This window comes from Monocercomonoides exilis, assembly GCF_001643675.1.
Source record: "Monocercomonoides exilis strain PA203 chromosome Unknown scaffold37-1059404, whole genome shotgun sequence".
NCBI lineage: Eukaryota > Preaxostyla > Oxymonadida > Polymastigidae > Monocercomonoides > Monocercomonoides exilis.
The window spans coordinates 321,436-346,156 of NW_027150582.1; the positions used below are offsets into that span (position 1 = coordinate 321,436).

General features: G+C 34.2%; 4 protein-coding genes across 4 annotated transcripts; 2 read left to right on the forward strand and 2 right to left on the reverse strand.

Annotated features, from left to right (window-relative positions):
- The first annotated feature begins 788 nt into the window (after nt 1-788).
- MONOS_18657 (uncharacterized protein) lies at nt 789-1,739 on the forward strand. Its single transcript, XM_067871696.1, has one exon. It carries the CDS (start codon nt 908-910, stop codon nt 1,430-1,432), a length of 525 nt encoding a protein of 174 aa, XP_067723383.1. The 5' UTR covers nt 789-907; the 3' UTR covers nt 1,433-1,739.
- A 4,439-nt stretch (nt 1,740-6,178) lies between these two features.
- Nucleotides 6,179-8,601, reverse strand: MONOS_7595 (uncharacterized protein). Its single transcript, XM_067877934.1, has 4 exons — nt 8,323-8,601; nt 7,573-8,259; nt 6,803-7,458; nt 6,179-6,722 (listed from the first exon to the last, which is right to left on the reverse strand). The coding sequence occupies exons 1-4, from the start codon at nt 8,576-8,578 to the stop codon at nt 6,603-6,605; spliced, it is 1,719 nt and encodes a 572-aa protein (XP_067723384.1). The 5' UTR covers nt 8,579-8,601; the 3' UTR covers nt 6,179-6,602.
- Nucleotides 8,602-12,145: 3,544 nt separating this feature from the next.
- MONOS_7596 (uncharacterized protein) lies at nt 12,146-13,656 on the forward strand. Its single transcript, XM_067877935.1, has 4 exons — nt 12,146-12,218; nt 12,333-12,382; nt 12,447-12,937; nt 13,003-13,656. The coding sequence occupies exons 2-4, from the start codon at nt 12,349-12,351 to the stop codon at nt 13,486-13,488; spliced, it is 1,011 nt and encodes a 336-aa protein (XP_067723385.1). The 5' UTR covers nt 12,146-12,218; nt 12,333-12,348; the 3' UTR covers nt 13,489-13,656.
- A 1,945-nt stretch (nt 13,657-15,601) lies between these two features.
- MONOS_7597 (uncharacterized protein) lies at nt 15,602-23,428 on the reverse strand (the record flags this gene model as incomplete). Its single annotated transcript, XM_067877936.1, has 1 exon — nt 15,602-23,428. One exon carries the CDS (start codon nt 23,426-23,428, stop codon nt 15,989-15,991), a length of 7,440 nt encoding a protein of 2,479 aa, XP_067723386.1. The 3' UTR covers nt 15,602-15,988.
- Nucleotides 23,429-24,721: the final 1,293 nt, after the last annotated feature.

Genomic DNA, 24,721 nt, shown 5'->3' on the forward strand with positions numbered 1-24,721 from the left:
ATTGAATTTTGATAAATGTAGATGACATCTCGAGCAAAAAAGTTCACTGGTTTGTATTCAATGTTTCATTTGAATAAATGATAAGTGGATTTCATCTTAAATTTTTGTTAAGAATTGTTTAATGAACTTGAGCATCGCAATGAAGATGAACAAAGAAAGAAAATCTTTGAAATGAATGGATTAATTGGAGAAATAAATAAAAACGATGTTGAATCTGTTTTCACAAATGAATTGTTCAACAAAATACTCAAAATGATTGAAGAAAAGAAACTATCTTTGGAAAATGCAATTATGTTGTTGAAGCATGTGGGATATCGCATTGCTTTTAAAAACTTTTACTTTTTTAGTTTTGACGAATCATTGCTGAGTAAAAGATTCGAAAAGATGATTGTTTTCCAAAAGAAGAAGAAAAATGGAAAGAATGAAAAGCAGCGGACTGATCTTTGCGAATGTTGTCTTCTTCTGCACTTTCATCTTGGCATTATACCAAAAGAATTACTCAGCGTCTGTGTTCGTTGTATTCTGAAAGACGTCTTTAAGAAAGAAGAAAGCGGGGAAGTTCAAAAAGAAGTGGAATTAGCCTTGTTGGCTTTAAGTAACGTTTTTCAATGTTGCGTATGAGCATTTAATTTTGCTTTTGAAAAAAATTTTTTCTCATCTTATTTTTGATTAGAAATTGGAACAAGATCAGTATTTGAATGAAATCAGAGAGATTATTCTGTATCATCAGGAACATCAGAATCTGACGCAACTTGCTTATCAATCAGCTTGGCAGTTTTTAATTTACAGATTACACAGCAATGAACGCATTGAAAGAGTTGCTGTGAATGAGCTGCATTTTGGAAGAGAAGCAGCAAGAGAAATAGAAGAGCTCGCAAAAAATGTGGATTGGAAAGGAAATAAAGGAATGAAAAGAAGAAAGGAAGAAAAAGAGGAGACTGTTTTATCGAGATGGCTGCAAACATTGGAAGCTTTTTTATCCACATGCAAATTGTGGAATGAAGAACTAACTGGGCTTATGAGAAGTATTACAGATGCATTTCGAGCATCAAAGGAAAGACTCATTGAACTTTTCAAGCAATTTATTTATTCGTTAGAAAGCGCTGCGAAAAACAGAGCTGTGGATATTGACATCTTTTTGAGCAAAGGAATTGTTGATGCTATTTTGGACACTCTGCAAGCCACGTTGGATAACTTCGTTAAAGCAAATTGCATTTGTTTTTTCATTGAACTTTGCGAAAGATTGAATGGAAAGATGGAAAAAAAGGAAAACGAGACAAAACGAAAAGAAACGAAAAGGAAAATGTTTGAAAGGATGGAAGAAGATGGATACGAAGACTGTATCTTCGAATTTCTCCATTGTTTGGTTGGAGAGACGAATAAAGATATTTCTTTAATAAATAATCCTGATTTTTGTTTTGTCTTTTGCTAGAATATTTTCATTTCAAAATTTGATTGATTTTTTTATTTTTATTGAATTTTAACTTCATTTAATGAATCAGCAGAACTTTTATTTTTCAGAATTTAAAAGCTTTTAAAAAGAAAGAAAAGTGATTAATTAGCGTTGTTTTGTAGTTATATTTCTTTTCAGAAGTAATTTTTTTGCATTTGCTGTTACATGAAATGATCACATTTTTTTTCATTTTGTTAGTGATGAAAAGGTTTTGGAATATTTTTCATTTCAATTTTTTTCCTGTTAATTACTCATTAAATACAAATAAAATTTTTTGTAATAAAAACCTTTTCAAATTTCTATTCTTTATGAACACAATAGTGAACATTAGAACTGACGTTTTTTGAAAAATCAAAAAGATTTTTCTTTTCATTTCATACAGAAAAAAACACAACGAAAAAAGCATTTTCTATTGAAATTTGTCTTTATAGGAAAACAGAAGGTTATCTGTTCATTTGATATTTTCAATGTGGGAAATTCTTTTTGAAAAGTGGCAAATATTTGATTATTAAATAAATCTAAATTTTCATATTTTTCTCAAATATCTGTTTTTTCTCACGAATCTTCTATGGAACGAATGAAATAGCATTATCGAGAAATAGATTCCTTGTTGGTGAAGTTTGGCGTTCGCGGATGAAAATTTCATAAAAATATGATATTTTTGATTTATTTGAAATTTAAACATTTGCGACTTATCAAAAAGAATCACCCACAATGTGGGTGATTCTTTTTGAAATCTTAACTTTTTTCTGTGTATTGATTTTTCTAGGGTTGTTTGTCATTGAATAATGATTTTGAATTCAAATTGAACGTTTGTCAAAACTGTTTTAAAATTGAAGTCGAAGCACAAACAAAGAAGAGGAAATTTTTATTGAGCCATTTCACTTTTCAGTTATCATTATATAATATACAAGGGATATTTTTGAACAGAAAATTTTAAATGATAAAACATGATTTCAAAAATAATCACACATATTCAAATTATCGTTCAACCAGAATAGGATGGAATTTCTTTATTTAAAAAAAAATTTTTTTATGTTGGCAACCCTCGAAATTTTCAAAATGACCACCATCTTTATGTATTGTTATGAAAGTACAACAAGAGAAATTCAACCTTCACAGATTTATATCTTTTCTTTCTTCGTCTGAATGAAGAAAGCGTTCAACAAGGCAGTTAAGAAAATAAAGAATAATTCAAAAAGGAGGTTTCAAAGCATCTGATGTATTCAAAGCACGATTAATTTCAAAGAGTGCACACAACAGAGCTGTTGAGGCGAAAAATGAACATTGAGACGTCGGAATAAATGAAAGACCCTGGAAAATCAGAAAAATGTTTCGGGATGGTGTATATAAATGTAAATATAAAAAGATTTCATCATCTCGAAGGAACAACTGCAAAGCAATGTACAAATGCAGTTTGAATTTTTTGTTTCAAATATTAAATTGCTTTTTTATTATAAACAGGAAAGTTTTGTCTATTCTTCAAAAAAGTACGAAAGCGGAAATGAAAAGGCTGTAAACAAAAAGTGGGGATATTTTTTTATTTCCAAAATAAAAAGATGTTTATTGAAAAAACTCACAAAACTTCCAATAAACAGAATCGAACACTCAACAAGGCTCATTTTGCGTCCTTTTTTTGAAGATTTGGAAGAATTATATAAGAAGAAGAAATATATTCTACAATTAATATTTAATCTGGATGAAACTTACATCAAAAGAGACACAATTGAATCAACGAAGATAGTTACTCTGCCGGATTGCCCCAGCCCAATTTCTCAAGAAGCACCTCTTCCTCCATCAATTTCTTTGCTTTTACTTATTTCTGCTGACGGGGAGCATTGCAAGACTTCTGTGATCAGCCATTCTACCTTTCTTCCTCAGGAATATGCACAGGCCAACTCCGACAACTTTGTTTTTACTGCTTCAACAAAAAAAGGAATGGATTCTTGTTTATTTTTTGATTTATTCAAATTTGTTGTTGTTGATTCCATCGAAAGATGAAGAAAACTTATGGGATTATCGAACTTTTCTTCATGCCAGAATATGAACGGTGCATCGACACGCACGAACGAAATTGTTTGGGAGCTGGCAAAGGAAAACAAGATCGTTGTTGTGTTTCCAACTTTATACAACTTTGAATATAGTGAATCCATTAAATGAAAATGTTAATGCAAATAAAAAGAAATTTATTTAGACTTCTTTTACAGACTTTGTGCGAAGCAGTGCCGCATCAAACAGATCCAACTTCGTCAAAAAACTTAAAGAAGCATTATCAGAAGCGTTAAAGCCATCTACCATCGTCGCATCTTTTAAAAATTCTGGCCTTTGGCCCTAAATTCCTGAAATTGTGCTGAAAAGCCTCAGTGAAACATCTCCTATAGAAGATTGCAAAGCTTCCAGAAACAAAATCCACTTGATTGATTACAAAAAGTGCAGAATTTTCGCTTTCGATTTATTTTTTTCTTTTATCCACACAGAACATTTCATTATATCCTTTTTTATAACTGTTTTCAATAAAAAAATTTCCCGGGTTATCTACTAACGATCTCATTTTATTTTATAATTGTGCATAAAAATAACATTGAAAAATCAATCAATTCTTTTTTTTTTTTTTGAAATAACCTAAAACTTTTTAAGAACGTTCCTCTGGAGCATGAAAACTTTTTGTCAAAATGAAGCTGAATGCGAAGGTTTTTGATATTATTTGCAAAACTTTGAAAAAATTTGCGCTTCAAACTTTGAATTTTGGTTTTTAGTCTTGGAGTTAATTCAACCGAATATTTTGAAAATATAAGTCATAATTTCAGAGTCCATTTTTTCCCATCATATATCACATTTTTAAGAGTTAACTTTGAATGTTGATAAACGAACATGGAGATATAAAAACTCCTTTCAAAAATAACTTTTTCAGAATATAATCACAAACATCTTTTTTATTTTCAACTATCTTTAATTATTTTTGAAATAATTATTCATCTCTAAAGATATTAAACCTTTGAAGAATCAACGCTCTTTCAAAAGTTATGATTTCAAAAATCTTCGCAAACATTTATTTGTCTTTGTGAAATAAGGCAATGAAAAATGAATGAAAAAATGGAAAGAATCTTCGTGCATTGAAGAATAAAACTGGAAACGAATCTGATCGTATTTGATGTGGTAATATCCAGTTTTGAAAGATTAAAATCAACCATGCTTGTTTTCAGATGCAAGAATCCAATTTATACTGATATTAAAGAAAGAAAAAAATATCAAAGAGTTAAAAAGTATTCATGATTCGTGTCAAAAAGCAAATGAAATTGGAGTTTTGGTTTTTCAACAGATGAAATAATAAGATGGGGTTATTATTTCGCGTATGAATATTTGCTGTAATTATTAATTTTTTGTTTCTGCATTCTTTAAATTATATGCCTTTCTAATTCTTGTTCCTCTTCACATTTCTTAAAATGTGCCGAAGGATTCAAGAAAAAAATCAAAGATGAGCCTATTGTTGCAAAATGCTTATCATGTGGGTTCCATTGTTAATTCGAATTGTCTCTGAATCTGATTTTTATCTGAATATATCATTCACTACTCGAAAAAGTTGAAACAAGATTGAAAATAAGAAAAAGAAAGAATGTCACATTGAAAAAACCATTTGATTACACAAAACACTTTCAGATTTGCAATTGTCACAATATGAATAAATTTTCATTTTTAACTTCACATCATCTTGATAGAATGTTTTGAAATTAGAGGACATCGCTTGAGAAAGCTGTCAGAAGAATACAAATATCGAAAAAAATATTCTTTGGCAAAGATGAATCTTCTTTTTTTTTTTTCTTTCGTAGTGAAGTGAAATTAATAATATCACTGATAAACATTTTGTGTTCAAAAACGACTAAAATGATACCGAAAACTTTTCACATTGCAGGTGTCGTTGCATAAGACTTATATTTTGCACCTGCCATTTGCAACAAAACAAACCTATTTCTCAAAAACAAAAAGTGCAATTTTCATCAAGAGATGGTGTAAATGCAAATTCGAACAAATGGATGGATCAAGCATTATTCAGCAAATGTGACATCACAGTTCTTATTCTTGCAATTATTTACAGAAGAAAACTTTTCTATATGGAATCTCTTCACCACGTTCTTCTTTTAGACTTGCACTCATACTGATTTGATCCACAATAGGGAGACAGTTCAAAGAACCAGAAATTGATGCAGTCACCTTCGTTCATCATTCAACACCTAAATCATATCAGCTGGACATATGTGTCATTTCAGTGAATAAGTCTGAGCTTTCCAACAAAAACTGCTCTCCATCATACACCTCCTCATCTGAAAAAAGAACAGCTGTTGCAGATGCGTTGCCATAAGCTTTTAACAATGCATTTTCACATAAAGTGATCAAAAAATAATTCATCAATAGCGGTATTCTCAATAATGCTTCAGGGTCAGTGCTTATGAAACATCTTAAGTCTCTTCAATTCTCAGTTCCTTCATATTCACATTGTTTCGACATCTTCGGAAAAGAAATAACAAAAGAACAGCTTCTTAAGGAAAGAGATTCATTAGGAAAAATGCATTTGATGAAAATAGAAGAAATCGTTGAGAAAAATAAGAAATCGAGGAACAATAGCCTTCTTGAAAAAGTGAAAAGTCCAATATGATTCATTAAAGATAATGAAAACAGTTATGATCATTTTTGATAACTTTGAATTCAAAAAATGGAAAAAGATAAATGAAAAGAGTTTGAGATTTGAGTTTTGAATGCTATTGATGAGTTTCAAGGAATTTAAAAATTTCAAAAAAATCTTTTTCCTTATATAAAAAAATCCAATAAGAAGATAGCCCAAAAAAAAAAAAAACTCCAATTAAAAAAACAGTTATAAAAATCTCTTTGAAACATTACAGTATAACTTTCATTTAAAATTTCAATTATTGCACCAATGTGCAACATTTGGTGAAAAGAAAAAGAAATATCCGAAAAAAAAACAAACATCAACAAATTAAGATTTAAAAACAAAACAAAAGATGTAATCATTTCACAGCAAAAATAAATAAATACATATTAACACATTGTCTCCTGTAAGGAGAGAGTTTCTCGTTTGCCATTTCTATATCTATCAAATCCAATGCTTGTAACTTTTTTTTTATCCAATCAATTTTTATCTACGCTCATTAAACTCAACATTTTTTGCTCCTTTAATTTTTTTGGGACCTGTTGGCTTCTTTATCTTGTCCAACCGAAGCACCTTTACGGATGCTCCATGAGCATGTATCATAATCTAGGTTTTAAACGGAACACATACATATATACAAAAAATTACTTCAGCCTCTTTCGAATTAAAAATTAAAATTGAGAAACCTGAAATTGAACGCATTTCGGAACCTTTGAAATAAGAACGGGTTGCTTTTTTCGATTCACAAAGAATGATGCTGTTTTTTTCTTTGTGTTAACCTCGCATGCAACTTGAGATCCCTTTGACTTCCATTCACTGGTCAACTTCTGTCCATCTCTCAAATCTCCATTTGGATTCGAGATAATTCCATCTGAATCCAATGCAACATATTGAATTTGGGAATTACTCTCACTTCCCACTGGGGCTGCAAATGGATTTGTTGAGGCAAACGGATTCGCACTCGAAGCGAATCCAAATGGATTAGAGGGTGCAAATGGATTTGTTGAAGCAAATGCGTTCGATGTTGCATGAATAGAAGAATGCCCCTTCATCTTCTTCATCTTCTTCGGCTTCAGCGACGAATCGCGCTTCTTGATTGCGTTCTTCATGTCGCTTTTGTATATTCCCAGAAGGCTATATCCTCTCAACTCGAACGTCTCTTTCAAAAGCAGATCCACCCGCCAGATGCCCTTGCTGAACGGATTGCCCAAACAAATGGGAATGACTGATGCTCTATTCACTCGAATGAGCCGCTCCTTCTGCGACAGCTGTATCTTTTCATCAAGAGTAGGATCATACCCAGATGTCTCTTCAAAGAGAAAATGAAGCGGTCCTCTCATTTCTGAAAAAAATAAACAACGAAAAATGAAATGTTTCAAAATTTGAATATAATATTTGCAATAAATATTGGATGCAATAATAACAAAAAATCAAAATAAAAACAAAGAATGCAAACTTCCTTTCACAGGCTTTTTGTTTTCCTCGTATCCTTCTTTTCCTTTCCCTCCTTCAGATGAAGAAGAAGATGCGAAAGAAGAGCAAGAGGAATCAGAGTCACTTTCATCAGAGCAACTCTCATCGGGGCTGCTCTCATCTTTTGAGTCTTCTGATTCGTCTCCATTTTCAGATTCGCACTCTCCCTTGCTCTTCTTTCCCTGCTTTTTAATTCTGCCTTTCAGCACTTGATCTTCTTCTCCAAAAGGATTTTTTGGAAATTCAGTGAAGCCATCTTCTTCACCTAAACGGTGCCAAATATTTGATGATTGAGGCCCACCGAATGAAGAAGATGCGGCAGAAAATGATTCAGCTGATGAAATATCAACAGGCAAATGCTCAGCTGCTTTAATCCCGGAAGTAAAAATTGGCTTTGGCTCTGCTGCTGAACTTTCAAAGCACGGCACACAATTTGGCAACCCAACAGAAATCTCTGAATTGCACATTGGAGCGAATGAATGCAAACTGCTTTTTGAAGGAATGACTCGGCGAGCGAGAGAAGAATTAACCTTGCCTATTTCTGATACTCTTGCTGTTTTCGAAGATAAATGAGATTGAAAAGACAATTCCTCATTCGTCAAACTCTGAATGGTTTTTTCTCCAAAACCAAAAAATTCTCCGTCTGCATTCTTTGACGAAGTGCTCGAAGCTGTACAAAAAAATGTTTTGGTATTTCAATTTTCAAATTGAAAACAAAATTTTGAAAACAAACAGTTCTCAGCAACAACTTCCTCAGCAATCCTACACGCATCAGTTCCACTCATTCCATATTCTTCCTTGAGGATGTTCCTTATGTCTTCTTCCACTTCCCCAATTTCAATCCCTCGAAGAAGCAAAGCTGTTTCTTTCATCAACGAAAAAAATCCTTCTTTTTTTTCCTCGCTTGAATCAGAAATTTCCAGACCCAATTCGCTCAAAGTTTCTTCCCTAGACAATTTGAATCTTTCGGCTATTCTTAAGAGACTCATAATGTGCTTTTATTCAAATAAACGTGATCAATACCATATGTGCTTTAATTGTTTCGATTTATTTGGAACAGAATTTTTGCATTTATGAAAAATTCAATGATTAATTCCAAAAATTTTCTCACATCGAATAACTGTAATTCTGGCATCTTCATGCAAAATAAAATATTTGAATATAAAAAAGTAGAGAAAAATCTTTGAAAGCAATTTGTGGAACAAAATTCATAAAGCAGAGTATTTCTTCCCACTTTAACATCAAATCAACACATATCTCATTTTCACAAAAGTATTATTCACTTATAAAATAAAAACTCGTCGAATGAAGAAATATGATATTCAAATATTCTTAAAAAAATGCAAAAAAGAAGATATTGTTAATTTGAAAGATATTCGAATAATACGACTTATCTTTTGTGAGAAAACAGAAAATCAAGGATTATCATTTGTCCATTGAGTAAAAAGATTTCAACTTTGTACACTTATTTTGATTTTTTGTATTTTGAAATAACTTGGTTTTTCTCTTCTGTTTCTTTCTTCTTGCTTCAAGGCTTTCTTCATCTTCCTCCAATTTGTCCTCTTTGACTTAATATTTATTTCGTGAATTTCAATTTTAAAAGCTATCATGTGCAGATTATTTCTGTATTTTTTCAAATAATAATAAATTTTCTTTATTTTCAAATTATTCAATGAAAGATAACTCTTCATTTTCTTCCTTTCATCTGCTCAATTCAACTGGAATCAGTTTATCTATTTTTTTAGTGTAATCAGTTGATAATTGAGATACTATCTTCAAAAGAATCACTGTTCAAACACAATGAAACTCAGAAAGAAAGAAAAACAATGTTTCGAATTTATTGACTTTCAACAAGAATAAATACCAAAACAGAGATTGAGAGTGAAAATGTTTTCCAACCATATGAACAATCCATTTCTTTGCTCGTTTGTCTTTTTCTTCACACCTCCCGCATTCTTCGTTTCGCTTCAATTTATTCATCAGTCATTGACAATAAACTGAAAATACAACAGAACAAATAACAACCATTCTCTTCAGGCAATTATTCAAAAGAATCGATGGTGAATCGTAACTTTCAGTGTGAAATTGGAAAGCAAATAAAAAATGGATATCATCCAGCTGGCCAACTGGCCCTATTCATCCATTTTGTCTCTTTATTTTCAAACAAAATTCTGTTATGCACATGCACTCAGAAATAATTATGAAGAATGACCCAAATAACATTCACCATTTCTTCTCTTTTGAATAACTGTTTTTGAATTTGTGAAAAAAAGAACTTCAAATCGAATCAAATGAACAAAAGCTGCTGAAAGAAACAGGAGCGTTCAAGTTTCTGTGTTTTGAGAATGATATGCTTCTGCTTGTGGAAATGAAATGAAACCCAAAACAAAGAAGACATGGAAGATGAAAACTGGGTCAGAGCAAAAATGAAATAAAATGGCGATGTTTCATCAATGCGGAGAAGGAAAGATGAAAAAAGTCGAAACTCACCAAAAAATACTCACGCTGCATATGACAATGTGATTGTGAGGCATTCTTCAATGATCAAAAAGAAAAACACAAAAGGCCATGCATTTCAAAGAAGCAGAATTCAATAGCAAATGAGTTAAAAGATAAACAACGAATAAAGAAGATAATAACTTCTTTCTCTTTCAAATTTTGCACTTTGAATAAATCAATCTCTAATTATTTGTTGCATTTCTCTCACAAATGACTAGGGTCAACTTTTTAATGGGACTTTTTTCTTTATTGGCACTTTTTTGTTTTTGCACGCCAATCATTCAAAAAAGCTTGATGAACCACAACACTCGGATGAGTGTGTTTATAAAACAAATACGTTAAATTACCGGTTTGTTTTTTAAATTTTGTTTATTTTTCGTAGAGAGACAGCAATTTTTTATTTATTTTGAAGTGACTTTTTTCAGCCGAAGAAGCGTTTCACAAATTTTTGAAATATATTTTTAAAAACTACTAGCATTATCCTTTTTATATTCAAAATCTTAAGTTTAACAATTTGTTTTTTCTTCATTTTTTCACATTTCAATTTTTTATCAACATGCAAACACAAATTTGAAAATTTCTTTGTTATCAAAATGAAGTGTAAAAAATAAAAATTTGATATGAAAATTACACACTCTTATGAAGAAGTGTGAAAAAGGTTGAACATTAAATTTTTCTTTTTATCTCAAACAGATGAATGGTCACAACATTGAATGATCTGAGATCACACTTATTCTATTTTAATGTGTTGAAAGCAAAAAGAAAATTTTAATGTTCAACCTTTTTCACACTTCTTCATAAGAGTGTGTAATTTTCATATCAAATTTTTATTTTTTACACTTCATTTTGATAACAAAGAAATTTTCAAATTTGTGTTTGCATGTTGATAAAAAATTGAAATGTGAAAAAATGAAGAAAAAACAAATTGTTAAACTTAAGATTTTGAATATAAAAAGGATAATGCTAGTAGTTTTTAAAAATATATTTCAAAAATTTGTGAAACGCTTCTTCGGCTGAAAAAAGTCACTTCAAAATAAATAAAAAATTGCTGTCTCTCTACGAAAAATAAACAAAATTTAAAAAACAAACCGGTAATTTAACGTATTTGTTTTATAAACACACTCATCCGAGTGTTGTGGTTCATCAAGCTTTTTTGAATGATTGGCGTGCAAAAACAAAAAAGTGCCAATAAAGAAAAAAGTCCCATTAAAAAGTTGACCCTAGTCATTTGTGAGAGAAAATGCTGACACACGAAGTTCAAATCTTCCCCGTGGAACTTTCTGATAATCGGATGCTTTGTTGATGGTATTCTTCATACGATTTGAAAAATTACGGAGTCATAAAAAGTATTCCCTTTCATTTCACATTTACCTGGATTTGACACAGAAACAGAAATCCTCAAAGATTCAATTTCGAAACTCTTTTTTCATTTTTTCATTGCAACTTTGATGTATTTGTTTTCTTCATTTGATATGATCCCCCATTTCCTTGCCAAAAAATACTCAAAGCAATTACTCCAATCTTGAGCATCAAAATTCTGTGTTATTTTGAATAATGAACTGTTTTCACTGAATTCTATCTTTTTTTCCTCTTTCATTTGATTGAATGCTGAAGTTGCTTTCTTCTCTTGCACCAAACAAAAATAGTGAAAGGCTTTGCATTTGCATATATTCCTTTGTTTCCAAATTATTTGTTTATAATCTGCTCCGTTCCCATCGCATTGCTCTCCAAAGCGGAGATTGCCCATTTCAACAATAAATCGGATTCATAGGCTTTAAAAAGGAAGCAGAAGGAAATATTTTCGCAATAAATAATGCAATATATATATCAAGAATTCAGATATTTTCATAAAATAACAAAATTGTTGTATTCATCTTGGTCTTCCAATTATCTGAATTCATCGATTATTATTTGAAAATTATTGTATCTCCACCATTTCCAGCTATCATAACAGGATATAATATTTCTTATTTAGGAATACATATTCACTCGCTGTTCTAATATTTTTAGCAATCTTCAACACAATACGAAAAAGTCTTATGATCAAAGAATCCATTACAACAAATCCAATTGGATCAAGTTTGTATTCTTTTTAATTCTTTGTCAAAAATACTAATACTGAGAAGAATGGTATGAATACTTATATTTTCATGGCTGTTTCAAATTTTTTGTAATATGCTTTTCATTTCTTTCTGTGTTTTTTGTTTTTCATTTCAATGGCTCAATTCTTGTGCTGTCTGGTAGAAATACGTTTTCATAAATGCAGGCAAAGAATGCAACTGAAAGATTCACTGGTTTGCAATTATTGTTGCTTGTGAATTTTTTGATGATCGTTATTTTATCTTTTATTCTTTGAAGAATTGTTTTCTGAGATTGAACATTCCATTGAAAGTGAGCAGAAACATGAAATCGAAGAATTAAATGGATTCATGGAGGAGATGGACAGAAAAGAATTCGAATCTATCTTCATTGAAAAATTGTTCAATAGTATAGACAAAATGATTGAAGAAAAGAAAATGCCTTTGGAAAATGCCATTTTGCTTCAAAAGCACATAGGATATTGTATGACATTGAAAAGGACGTTTAATTGCAGTTTTTCGTTTTCTTCTTTGAGCAACAGAATAGAAAAGATGATAATTGAAGGAAATAAGAAAAAAGATGGAAAGGATGAATATCAACTTGTTAATCTTTGTGAATGCTATCTGTTGAATTGTGCGCTTGCGCCAAACGAATTTCCTTCAATATGTTTGCCTTGTTTACTGAAAGCTGCCTCAAAGAAAGAGGAAGATGATGAAACTCAAAAAGAAGTGGAAATGGCTTTGCTATCTTTGAGTAACATTCCCTATTTTGTTTGAGCATTTCTATTTCATTTTTGATATTATTGTTTTTTTTCCTCTCGATATTTTATTGTTAGAGATTTGATAAAGAACTGTATTTGAATGAAATCAAAGAGATTATCCTGAATCATCAGGAGCGACACAATTTAACACGACTTGCTTATCAGTCTGCTTGGCAGTTTTTGATGAACGAGTTCGAATACGAAGAAGGCTTGGAAGGAGTGATTGTGAATGAATTGCATTTTATTAAAGAAGCGCCAACTGAAATGGAAGAGCTTTCGAAATATGCAAATTGGAAAAGAGAAAAAAAAGATGAAAGAGGAAAAGAGATAAAAGAAGAGCTTCCTTTGATAGGATGGCTCGGAACTTTGAAGTGCTATTTCCTCAGTTGCAAATTGTGGAATGAAGAATTTGCGGGACTAATCGACGGAATTTTAAGGGCATTCAGAGCAGCAAAAGAGAACTATAGAGATATTAGCTACTGGTGCGTTTGTTCATTTGAAGAGGCCGCAGATCAAAATGCAGTGAAAGGTGATGACTTATTGAAAGGCGGGAGCTATTGATTTCATTTTGAAGGAGTTTCAGCAATCGGCATTGAATGATGAAAAAACAATTTATTGTTTGCAATTCTTTGATTTGATTCAAAGAAATTGAAAGGAAAGAAGAAAGAAGAAAGGGAAAAAGAGGAAAGAGAGACAACCAAAAGGAAGGTTTTTGATAAGTTGGAAGAAGAAGGATTTGAAGATGCAATCACTCGCTTTCATAGCATATTGGATTTTCTTATCGGAAAATATCACATTAAATTGTCTTTTGATGTTTCTGATTATTTTTTGAATGTTTGATGAAATGATATTTTATATTTTCTGAGACTCAAAATTTTTATTTTTGTTTCTTCTTTTCTCATTTTCTTCACCATTTTTTTTGAGCAGAATCCAGCTTCATTTTCTTTTGAAGATTCAATGCATTTTGTAGATAAAAAAAGTCTCATTTGAATCTGAAGAACTCTCATTTTTGTTTATCCAAAAGTTCATAGAAACAGGAGTGACATGTTTTATTCTCAACAATTCACTTTTGCAAACGGAAATATTCAAAGGCACAAACATATTCAACCAATATGGAACAAATGAAGTTTCAAAATGGAAATTTTTGGTTCAAATTTTCTATTAGTTTCAGTAATCAACACAAATAAAGTCTTGGATCAAAAATAATCTTATTTTTCTTCAAAAGCAACTCTTTATTCTTATGGTCAAAATAAAAAAATACCGAATTTCCCTATTATCAGCTTATGGTGAAACATCTCTTGTATTTTCTATTTCAAAATAGTCTAATGATAAATCCCCATTTGAAAGCGTTGCAGATCCTCCGATCTCCCTGCTTTCGTTTGAAATATCTTCAATTCCATCTTTTTGATCTTCAAATTCCTTTGTTAGTGCAAAATCATGATCATCTCCGAGGCATTGTGAAATTTCTCGAAAGACATCCTCATGATCATCCATTTCAAATTGCCTTTCATTCCCTGCCCTTTTCTGATTTTTTTGAAAATCATCCAATGTCCAAATGAAAAAGGAAATGACGCACTTCTTTTTTGTTTGCACTTCAACTGTCCTTCTTTTTTCTGCTCAACATAACATCCGTTTCATTGCCTTGTCAGATCCAGCAGAAATTCTAAGAAATGGTGAAAAGCTCTCGATGTTGAGAAAATAATCTTTTTCTTTTTTATCTTCAAATCCATCCAATTTCTCGCTCTTTCAGCATTCCGAATTTGAAATAATTTAAAAATCTCAAAAAATAATAGCAAACCTCTGAGCCAACGAAACAACAATTTTCTGAACTTTATTCAATTAGCAATGGTTTTCTTAAAAAAAAATTCTTTTTAACCATTCTTTGAATAATCTTCGCAAGCAGAGTCATCAGTCGTCCTCTTTATATGTGTTTCCTTCTCCAAATTTTTCGATTTCAGTTTTTTCCGAGAAAAAGGCTTGATGCTTGTTTTCATTTCCATTCAGCCCATTTCTGCTCAATATTCTTTCAGTTTAACCACTTTCAAATCCCTTAATCCTGCTTAACTTTAACAGTCACTCGCTATTCGAACTTGTAAGTTGAACCAGAAAAGGAGATATTTCTGTTTTGTTCATTTTCATTTATTCATTTGAATGTGCTGATAATGTGGCAAAAAAATATACCAACAATAAATAATAATAATAATAATAATAAATTTAACTTTCACACAATTTTCAACATAACATCCAATTCGTTACTCAGGTTTTAAACAAAACGAATTCAAGATAATCATATGATTGCAAAATCAGAACAACATTCATTCTTCTATGAACGACTGGAAATGAAAAAAATATTTGTATCAAAATCTTGAAAAGGAAATTTATGCCTCTTCAGATGAAACAACTGCAAAAACACTTGAGAAACAATGCTGCACAGAAAAATATTTCCTTTCTTTCAAGAAATTTTTTCATAATGGATCATTCATTTTTAAGATGAATTTGGAACAGTTTCAAACAGCAATTTTTTCCTATGAATACATTTCAACATTGATTCAATTTCATTTATTTTGGGAAAATCATCACTCAACGCTTTGATCCTGAAAGTTTTCTTCATCCAACAATATCCATTTCCGAATCGCTGGTTCATGAAAACATCCCGAATACAAAAAAATATCAGAATTGACAGATCATTTGAAACCTAACAGAAAATAGGGCATAGCCTCCAAAAGTTCATGAGGTGAGTAATTTCCAAAAAAAAAATTAAAAAATCAAAAAATAAAAAGATTGAAAAACAAAATAAAATGGAAGAAACAACCACTCTTTCACATCAGCTGCTCAGAAGTCGCTCCCAACAAACTTTCCCCACCCCTGTGGCTCCCCCCTTTCATCCAATATTCCGCCATGGCTCCATTCTCCTGCCTCCCAAATAATCATCCATCCCATCCCTTCAAATCCTTCACCCTCCATCACCACTCATTCATCAAACACCAATCAAAGAATGCTCTCATCATCATTTCTCCTTCCTCTGCTTTTCATCACCGTCTTTCAGAAGCCCCAACACTTATCATCCTGCCATTTCTGTGCATGTGCTGCCGCTGTCGCTGCTGCTGCTGCAAATACCCCCACTTCCATAGAACACATCGCTCCCCTCATACAGCCCAATCGCGTCTGTCGCTGTCACCATCGTTGCTCCCGATGGGAAATACCCAAAAAACTCTCGCTTCAGCCTCCCCAGCTCTGGCCGCTCCCTGCCCTTCTGCAGCACACACTCCTTCACACACCCCGACAGCCTCGACCCCTCCATCATCTCCATGTGAGGCCTCACCCCTTCAACAATCAGCTCCCCTGCCCCCGACCCGTCATACTCCCCAAACGGCATCTTCAGCGTCACACACTCCCACACCATCATCCCAATCGAAAACACCACAGTCTTCTTCGTCGCATGCTTCTTCGCTCCACTCACCAGCTCCGGCGCCTTCCACCGAAGGCACTCTTTTTTGAAACTATCTTCATCCTCAAATGCTGATGAAGGAAGGGAATCATCCTCATCATCATCACCACTTGCAGATGTCACAACAGTCGTTGATGATGAGATGGACGATGAATCCGAGTCTGTTGAGCAGTCTGAGTGCATCGCAATGCAGATCACCATGTGCTCTGAGAACAGCACAATGTGCGGACTCAGGCCATCCAGCGATTGAAGCGCCACTTTCAGCTCGTCGAAGCAATGAAGCACCCCGTTCGCCACCCAGAACATGATCTGAGCTGCTGTCACCTCCCGCTCCTCCAGTGTGCCTATCGCCATCTCTTTCTTCTCGTTCCTTCCATGAAGCAACATGAATAATGAATCTCTCAAATCCACAATCAGCTTTTCGTGAGGCGATGAACAGGCCATTGCATCCACCAGATTCGACATCGACGAGGTTGTTGGGCACAGATCCTCCCCTCGAACAAAAGTGGATTCTGTGTCTGAAGTATCTGTGGTTGAAGTGGATGAAATGGATGGTGAAGGAGTTCGCTTTCTTGTCTCTTCCTCATCCTCCTTCTCCAACATCCATTGAGGGATCTTGTCTGAATCTCTTCCCAAAATGTATTCAGTCGATCTACTCTCACTCAGTAAATGCTCCGATGACTCCGAGTGTCCCAAGCTTTTCTCATACACTCTTTTCTTGATCCTCTCATCGTTCTTTTTCTCTGCCTCTCTCTCAGCTCTCCTCCATTGCTCCTCAGGTGACATCTCCATCGTCACCATCTCAAATGCCTTCGGATCCTTCTTTACTGTGTCTTCCACAATGACTTCTAATTCTTCTGTTCGTCTCTTTTGCTTTCTCCATCGCGTTATAAAAACAATCAACGCAACCAAAACCATTAATAGAACAATGGCCATAATAATTACCATTAGTAACCAATAAGATTTTTCTTCTTTTCCTTTTTCAACCACTTTATCATTTCCAGTCTTTGATTCTGTTTGGTTCTTCAGAATCAGTGAAGAAGTCTCTATTTGTTGCTTCCCAAACAATATCATCACAGATATCTCTGTTTCATCAGCAATCGTTGAAATATTTTCTGATGGAACTCTTCCAATCACTTCCGTTTCGGATACAAAACTGTCTTCCTCAAATGGACATGTCTCTACCAACTCCACATCCCCTGTTTTGTACACAACCCTGAATGACAAATCACAAGGAAGAAGAAGTGCTCCATTGAATTTTATTGAAACATTGTTTCCATTATCAATGAGAGATGCCTCTTCGAGCTTTGGGATGAAGAAAGGAGATGGCCTTTCTCCTGCTATTCCACCAAGGGTGCATCCATCATTCAGAATCCAAAGAGAAGTATTCTTCTCTTGCCCATCTCCTCCTTTCAAGCTCGAAATAGTCAATGAGGCAGAATCTGAGCAAATGATGTTTCGGTGAAGAGAGGGATATTTCTGAACTATAGGATTGTTGTTGAAGAATTCTCCTTTCTCTATTGTCACATTGCCAGCAGATATGGACAATCCACCTGATGAAGAATTCGATATTGTTACATAATTCATCGCCAATGAAGAATTCGCTGAATGAACAAGAGATCCATTCCATTCGCAGATTTCTTCAAAAGAATTAATCCTGTCATTTTCACTTTCTTTCTCAAAAACTCCAACAAACCGACATGAATCCATCAAAACATCCTTTGCATTGTGAATCTCCACAATGCTTCCTTTTCTTGACAGAGAATGGCAATCTGAGTAAGAGCAGTTTGAAAGAACTATTTGAGCAGAAGTTGAAGAAACAGAGAGAACAGAAGATCCTTCCGAATTCCTTGAACAGTGGTTGAATGAGGAGATTCCAATAGAAATTGTTCCTGAATTCGAACCATGAATCGCAATGATGCAGCCCTCAGACAGCTTCACTTCATCTGCCACAACCCAATTAAATGCAACTTCTTTGCACTGCCCAATCTCAAATACATTTGATATTGATTGAATCTGTTCCAGTTTGAAATTTGCGATATTGATCTCATCTCCATTGCACAGAAGCGAAGGCTTCTTGAACGAAAGGAGTGACACTGAGCAGTTGTCAACATGCAGAATTCCATTTGCAATGCTCAGCAAAGTTGAATTGAGAACAATAGATTCTATGTTTTCTGATTCCCCAATCGAAGAAAAATCAACAAATGAAAGAGAAAGCTGACCACTTGCTTCATGAATGATTGAATTGCCTGAATATGAAAATAACTGCCCAAAACCGAATTTCAATCTCTCAATCCGAACATTCTCTGAGGTTGTGATAACACTTTCCTCGTTGGTTATTGTTGAGTTCAGATGCACCAAAGCAGCAGATGGAGATTGAAGTGAGCGGATGATCACATCCTTCGCTTCGCATTCCCCAACAATAACTGTCTCCTTCGAGATCAACAACTGCGAATACGACGAAGGAATGATGTGTTGCACTCCAATATCCAATGATTGGCAAGGCATATTGAACTCTCCACATTGCTTACTATCTTTGTGATTTTCAGAAACTGAGGATACAAATATCGTCTCGCTCTGGTATTTCACAACCCTCAGCAAAAGATCTTCTTCACCAATAAACGAGTCAGTTGCGCAGCCCCATATAGCCAGATCCCTCACAAATGGAGCTCTGAAATCTAGCAAGAATTGTTCATCAACAATTTGTGTTTCGATTGAGTGGCATCGAACATAAATATCCCTCCCTCTCAATGCAGAGTTGTCTCTGAATGTGATATTTGACAGAACAAAATTCAGAGGCTGCTCAGCTGTCGATGAACATTCCAGAAACAGCCACCCGCCTCTTCCTGTGCTCGAGCAGAAGCACTCAGAAATCGTGCAAAATGAGCAATCGAAGCTTCCTCCCTCATTCAACACATTAAACATCCCTCCTCCCTTTCCACACCTTGTTCCACCACACTTCTTCATCGTTGTGTTTCGAATCACAATTTTCAGTGGCTCATTATTCACATTTTTGATGACGGGAATATCATCAGTTGTGTCCTGAGTGACTTCTTCGAATATGCTCCACTCAATAACAACATCTTGTTCCACTTCATTTTTCTCTCTCCCTGAACTCTTTGATATGCTCAACCCGCTTACCCCATCCAGCTCAACACTCTTCATCGTCAGATTTTTGATATTCAGAATTGTTGGTGAAAGCACCGAAATAACATCCTGCGAAAAGCTCAACAATTGCATCGTTACCAATTCCAACACAACTGTTCCTTCTTCTGCCTTGATCAGCCCATAATCAGTCAATTCTTCTCTGTCATCTCCTTTTTTGGTGAATGAGCAGTCTTTCACAGTCAACAATCCCTCACTTGAGCCAACATGCATCAAAACATCCACACCGCTTGCGAATGAAGATGGAATCACAAACTTCACCAGCTCGAAACTGGTGATGCCACAAATCTTCATTGCTGCTCCTTCTGCTCCTTCAAGCGATGAGACACATTCCAAAGAGCTCATGCTGTTATTATCCGATTTGACAGAAATGTCACCTAGTTCAACACTTTTTTTGAGAATTCCTTTTCCAATGATGTTGGCATTCCTTTCATTTCCTTCGTGCAATCGATCCAAAGAATAATCAATTGAAAGGCATGGATAATCTGAGAACCCACAGGCACCCATATCTTTTCCATTGTCTCCAATAAATATCTCTGATCCAAATGTTCTCCAAAAATAGATCAATGGAATGGCATTCGTTGAATCATTTCCATCAAAACCTCTCATAGAATCCAAGGAAAAATTGGACAGATGCTCAGATACAAATGGAAGAGAGGTGTTTGTGATGCTCTTCGTCAAGTTCAATGCTTCCACAAAAAGATCATTTCCATATTTTGCAACATTTGGCTTGTCTGCCTCAAAAATAGGAGATGAGATCACAAATGAAGAATCATCATCAATTAACTTCAATGCCATCCCTCCACCAAACCCAATCTTCCTTTCTTCTGTTGGTGCAGTGCATCCTGTGAATGTGCATGAAACAATATCCAAATGCGTATTACCTTTCAACTGAGCATTGATGGCACCTCCTCTGCTTCCGTCACCAGCCACAGAGCATCCATCAAAAACACACTCTTCAATATTTATTTGTGCGTTCGTATTTTCATAATTGCTGTTGTCAATGCTCACGCAACCTCCACTTCCAGCTGCTCTTTTGATTTCTGTGAAATTGCTGTTCGTCATGTTCAACCACTGAGTGTTCATCAACTCGGTATTTGCGATGCTTCCAGACAATGAAATCAATGGACTTCCACTCAAAGTGATTATTGAAGCTGAGAATTTGTCAATTATCAGGATCCCTGACTCAACGGACAAGAACAGAAATGTCAATTCTGATGATGGATTTTGAAGAGAAAGAGAGCATTGAGACAGACTCATTGAAGATGATGAGGAAAAAATGAAAGAAGAGTGTGATGAAAGAGAAGAAGGAAGAGAGAAGATGAGTTTTGACAATTCTGTTTCAACATTTGCTGTTATCATCGATGAATTGGAAATTGAATTTGAATCAGAGACTGTCCAGCCACTTTGATCATCATTTCCTCTAATTTCATGCTTCTGTTCATCAAATGCCAATTCATCGCTCATCGAAATCATTCCACTCACAACAACTTTCTTTTCTTCTGTTTGCCTTGTGAGGGAGTGCTTCATTGTCAAACAAGGGAATTGTGCAATTCCACAATGTGAATGATCGGATGCCTCAGAATTGCTCACATATATTTCTTCTGGAGTGGGAAGGAGATAGATGCACAGTGGAATGGCAACACTTGTATTTCCATTGTTATATCCTCTCACTTTGTCAAATAAATCCAAAGAGGCTGTCACACATGTGATTTTTTCTGATTTTACAGTCACTTCCAAATCTGGTGAAATGACGAAGATATCTCTTCCCCACTTGGCTAAGTTTGTGCTAAAGGAAGAAGAAATCAGGAAATTGGGACTTTCATTCAACAACTCAATGAAGATTCCTCCCCCAAATCCATATGTAGCAGAGCAATAGCACCCATCAAAAGATCCGCCTTTCACTTTCACTTCATTCTCATTCCCAACGCACAGCATCATTGATCCTCCATTTTCTGATGTTCTGCTTCCACATCCTTCAAAAGTGTTCGAATTCACATCAATGCTTGCCTTGTCATTCGAAAACGACATCACAGCTACTCCACTCGTTGTTCTCTCAATTCCATCAAAGGCACACTCTGAAAGTATCAATGAAATCTCATTTGTTGAAGAAAGCGAAAACAGTGAATTTGAAGAGATTGTCTTTGCCCAGTTCACATGTTCCATCTGAAACATCCCATTCTGAACGTTTATCAGTTCTGTCGAAAATGCTGTTTCTGTTGATGGTCCACTCCCAAAAGTTATGTTCAGTCTGTTGATCCTCATTCCTCCTGCTCCACTTATCTCGAATAGCCTTGACCCACGATTATTCGTATGAGCCGAGTCATGCACAAGAACAAAGTCCCTGGCAGTTAATGTTCCTGTTGAGACTGAAAAAAGAGACAGCCCAGATGCTTCAAATTCTGTTTGGATTGCTGTGCTCATATTGCTTTGACCATAAACCGTAAAAGTGTTGATTCTACAATCAAAACTATTTGTTTCGATTATCGTTCCCGAAGATACTTCCACATTGGGAACCAAGTCTGGAATAAGTTGAGTCAAACAATGGCTAATAGTGTTGCACGGATGGCCTTTATCCAGTCCACATGCATATGTGTCTATGCCTTTTGGTTGCGAATTAATTGTAGAAACAAATCTCACATTTCCAAAATCATTGCGAAGCCAATCACTTTTGTCAACAATTTTTAAATAATCCAAGCTGACTCTGTTTGATGTTTTCCTGGTAGAATAACAGGTGGAATCAATGTTGTTTTTTGTAGATCTATCAAGCGTAATATCATGCCCACCTCTCATGCATATATTATCGTGAAAAAAACAGTAATAAAATAATATCCCTTCATTATTGGAATTGATATGTTGGTAAACAGCACCTCCTCCGCACATTGAATAACATTTGCAGAATTGGCAGTTTGAGATAATAACTTTATCCACAGATGTCCAATGAATTACTGCCCCTCCTGCCCCACTATCAGTGTTATTACATTGGCAGTTATGAAAAAAGGAATTAATAACGCACTCTTTCTGTTTTTCTGTTTTTGTTGATAAAAGATCAATTGCACCTCCTTCATCTTTAGAAGTGCAGTTGTTAAATCGACAGCAGTTGATTAGAGATTGTTCATAAACATTTTCAATCATTATTCCTCCACCACCCAAATATGTGGTTGCTGCTGCAGAGCATTGAACAAATAAAGAATGAAGCACAACGCATTCAGCGATTTTCAATGCATATAATCCACCTCCATTTGTTGAAGAAGCATTGCATCTCACAAATGATGAATTCTCAATAGTCAGAATGGCATTTGCATTGTCATGAACATAAAGGGCACCTCCTTGTGGTGCTTTGCAATCAACCCACTCGCATGATAAAAATGTTTGACTTTCTGTTGTATCCATTCGTTCTTTTTTCTGAAGGTTATTCATTTCTCTCTTCACACAGCTTATTGATGCGTTTTTGCAGACAAATTCCTGAGAAGAATACGATCCACTCGAAATCCCTCCTTCAAAGACATTCACACACGAAAAAATAAGGCAGTTCTCCATAGAACTCCGAAAACATGAATGTTCCGCAAAATGATCACTATTCGCATCATATTTCACAGACATGTTCCTGAAGGCACAGTTATTAAGCTGCTCACTTTTGCTCCTTCCAGACAATAAGAAATAATCTGAAGCTGAAATCGCCAGATCAGTAATGACAGAATTGCTCAAAATAGCAATATTTGAATCATCAGAAGAAAATACGAGACTTCTGGAACAAAGACTCTTTTGGGGGATCAAAGTCAAATTCACCATGTTAATTGCCCCACTTTGTAAAAGAAACGGAGATTCCGATTTTTGGTGGGAAATGCAGGAATCCAGTGTTGCACTTGATTTATCTGTTATTAACATCAACGATGAAGACAATTGTTCAAATGCCAAATTTTCGAATCCAATCGAAGAATTGGAAAAATGTAAAAATGTATTAACAACTGTAACTATTTTTGGCTTCAATTTTTCTATTCTAGAGAACGTATTCTGTTTAAACAAATAATTGTTATCGAACTTGGATTGAAATTGTGCTTCATTTGAAATTATTTGACCAAAATAAACACAATTAATGAAAAACATAAAAATTCGAAAGAATACCTTTGTTTTCTAATGTGGCACTTCCAGAGACATATTGTGCTACAAATGCCTTTCCAAGAATCAAACATGCAAAAAGGAGCAAATGCATTCTCGAATGGAATGATAATCAATTTTGAGTTGAAAATTTTTATTTTTTTCCGGATGATCAAATCGAAATAAATAATGGTTTTTAACACAATTGGAAATCAAAAAGGATTTCTTTCAGCAATCATTTTGAGAGCATGTGAAAGACATCTGAGGAACTTTCAATGCAACGCCATTCCTTAGGTTACGATCAGCCATGAATCGGTATCTGCTGTTTCAGGTGAAAATTTTTCATATCAAAAAACAAAAAATTAAAAGGATGAAGTTTGAAAAAAATGAACAATAATAAAAAAGAAAAGCAAAATCTGGGGTATGAAATATATTCATATTAATATATCACAAATAAAATAAGAACCAATCTTGCATCACTTGTGAATCAACAAGAAAATATTATTATTTCTGAAAATATTTGGTTTTTCAGAAAAAGTGGAATTCTTCATGTTTGTGGCATTGGTTATGTTGAACATAAAAAAAGAAACTCATTAAACAGAAATATCTGTCCAATAAAGGAACAAAAAGTTGAAACTTCTATTTCAAAACACATACCCTCAAAAATTACTCTTTGAAAAGGTGTTGTTTCAAATTGTAAAATGTCTCCTCTCCCAACGCAATTAAATGGAGAGTCCTTCTTCACCAGTTGTTCCAATCTTCGCTGAAAATATAAGGTGACAATCTTTCTTCATCGTTCTGTTTTTGTTATTACAAGTGTTCATCCAACCTCTCTTTCTTCTTCCTCTTCTCTCTTTTTCTCATCTTCTTTTCATTTGACCTTTCTCCCTGACAGATTTCTATTCTTTCCCTCAATCCTATTCCACAATTTCTCTTCCTTTTCTCTCTCTCTCTCTCTCTTCCCTTCTCTTTTTTTTTCTCATACTTCTCAATCATTATAAATAAATTCATCTTTTCCTTCAACTGTAATCTTTTTTCTGCCCAAACCTCAAACACCAAATCTCCTCTTCTTCAAAAATATCT

Bases quoted from the DNA above. Each gene is read 5' to 3' on its own strand.
- MONOS_7596 (XM_067877935.1), top strand. From the start codon at position 12,349: ATGCAGGCAAAGAATGCAACTGAAAGATTCACTG. The intron at 12,383-12,446 runs GTTTGCAATTAT...TATTCTTTGAAG, and splicing joins TGCAACTGAAAGATTCACTG to AATTGTTTTCTGAGATTGAA. The intron at 12,938-13,002 runs GTTTGAGCATTT...TTTTATTGTTAG, and splicing joins TGAGTAACATTCCCTATTTT to AGATTTGATAAAGAACTGTA.
- MONOS_18657 (XM_067871696.1), top strand. From the start codon at position 908: ATGAAAAGAAGAAAGGAAGAAAAAGAGGAGACTGTTTTATCGAGATGG.
- MONOS_7595 (XM_067877934.1), bottom strand. From the start codon at position 8,578: ATGAGTCTCTTAAGAATAGCCGAAAGATTCAAATTGTCTAGGGAAGAA. The intron at 8,260-8,322 runs GTTTGTTTTCAA...TTTTTTGTACAG, and splicing joins GGAAGTTGTTGCTGAGAACT to CTTCGAGCACTTCGTCAAAG. The intron at 6,723-6,802 runs GTTTCTCAATTT...TTTAAAACCTAG, and splicing joins CGAAATGCGTTCAATTTCAG to ATTATGATACATGCTCATGG.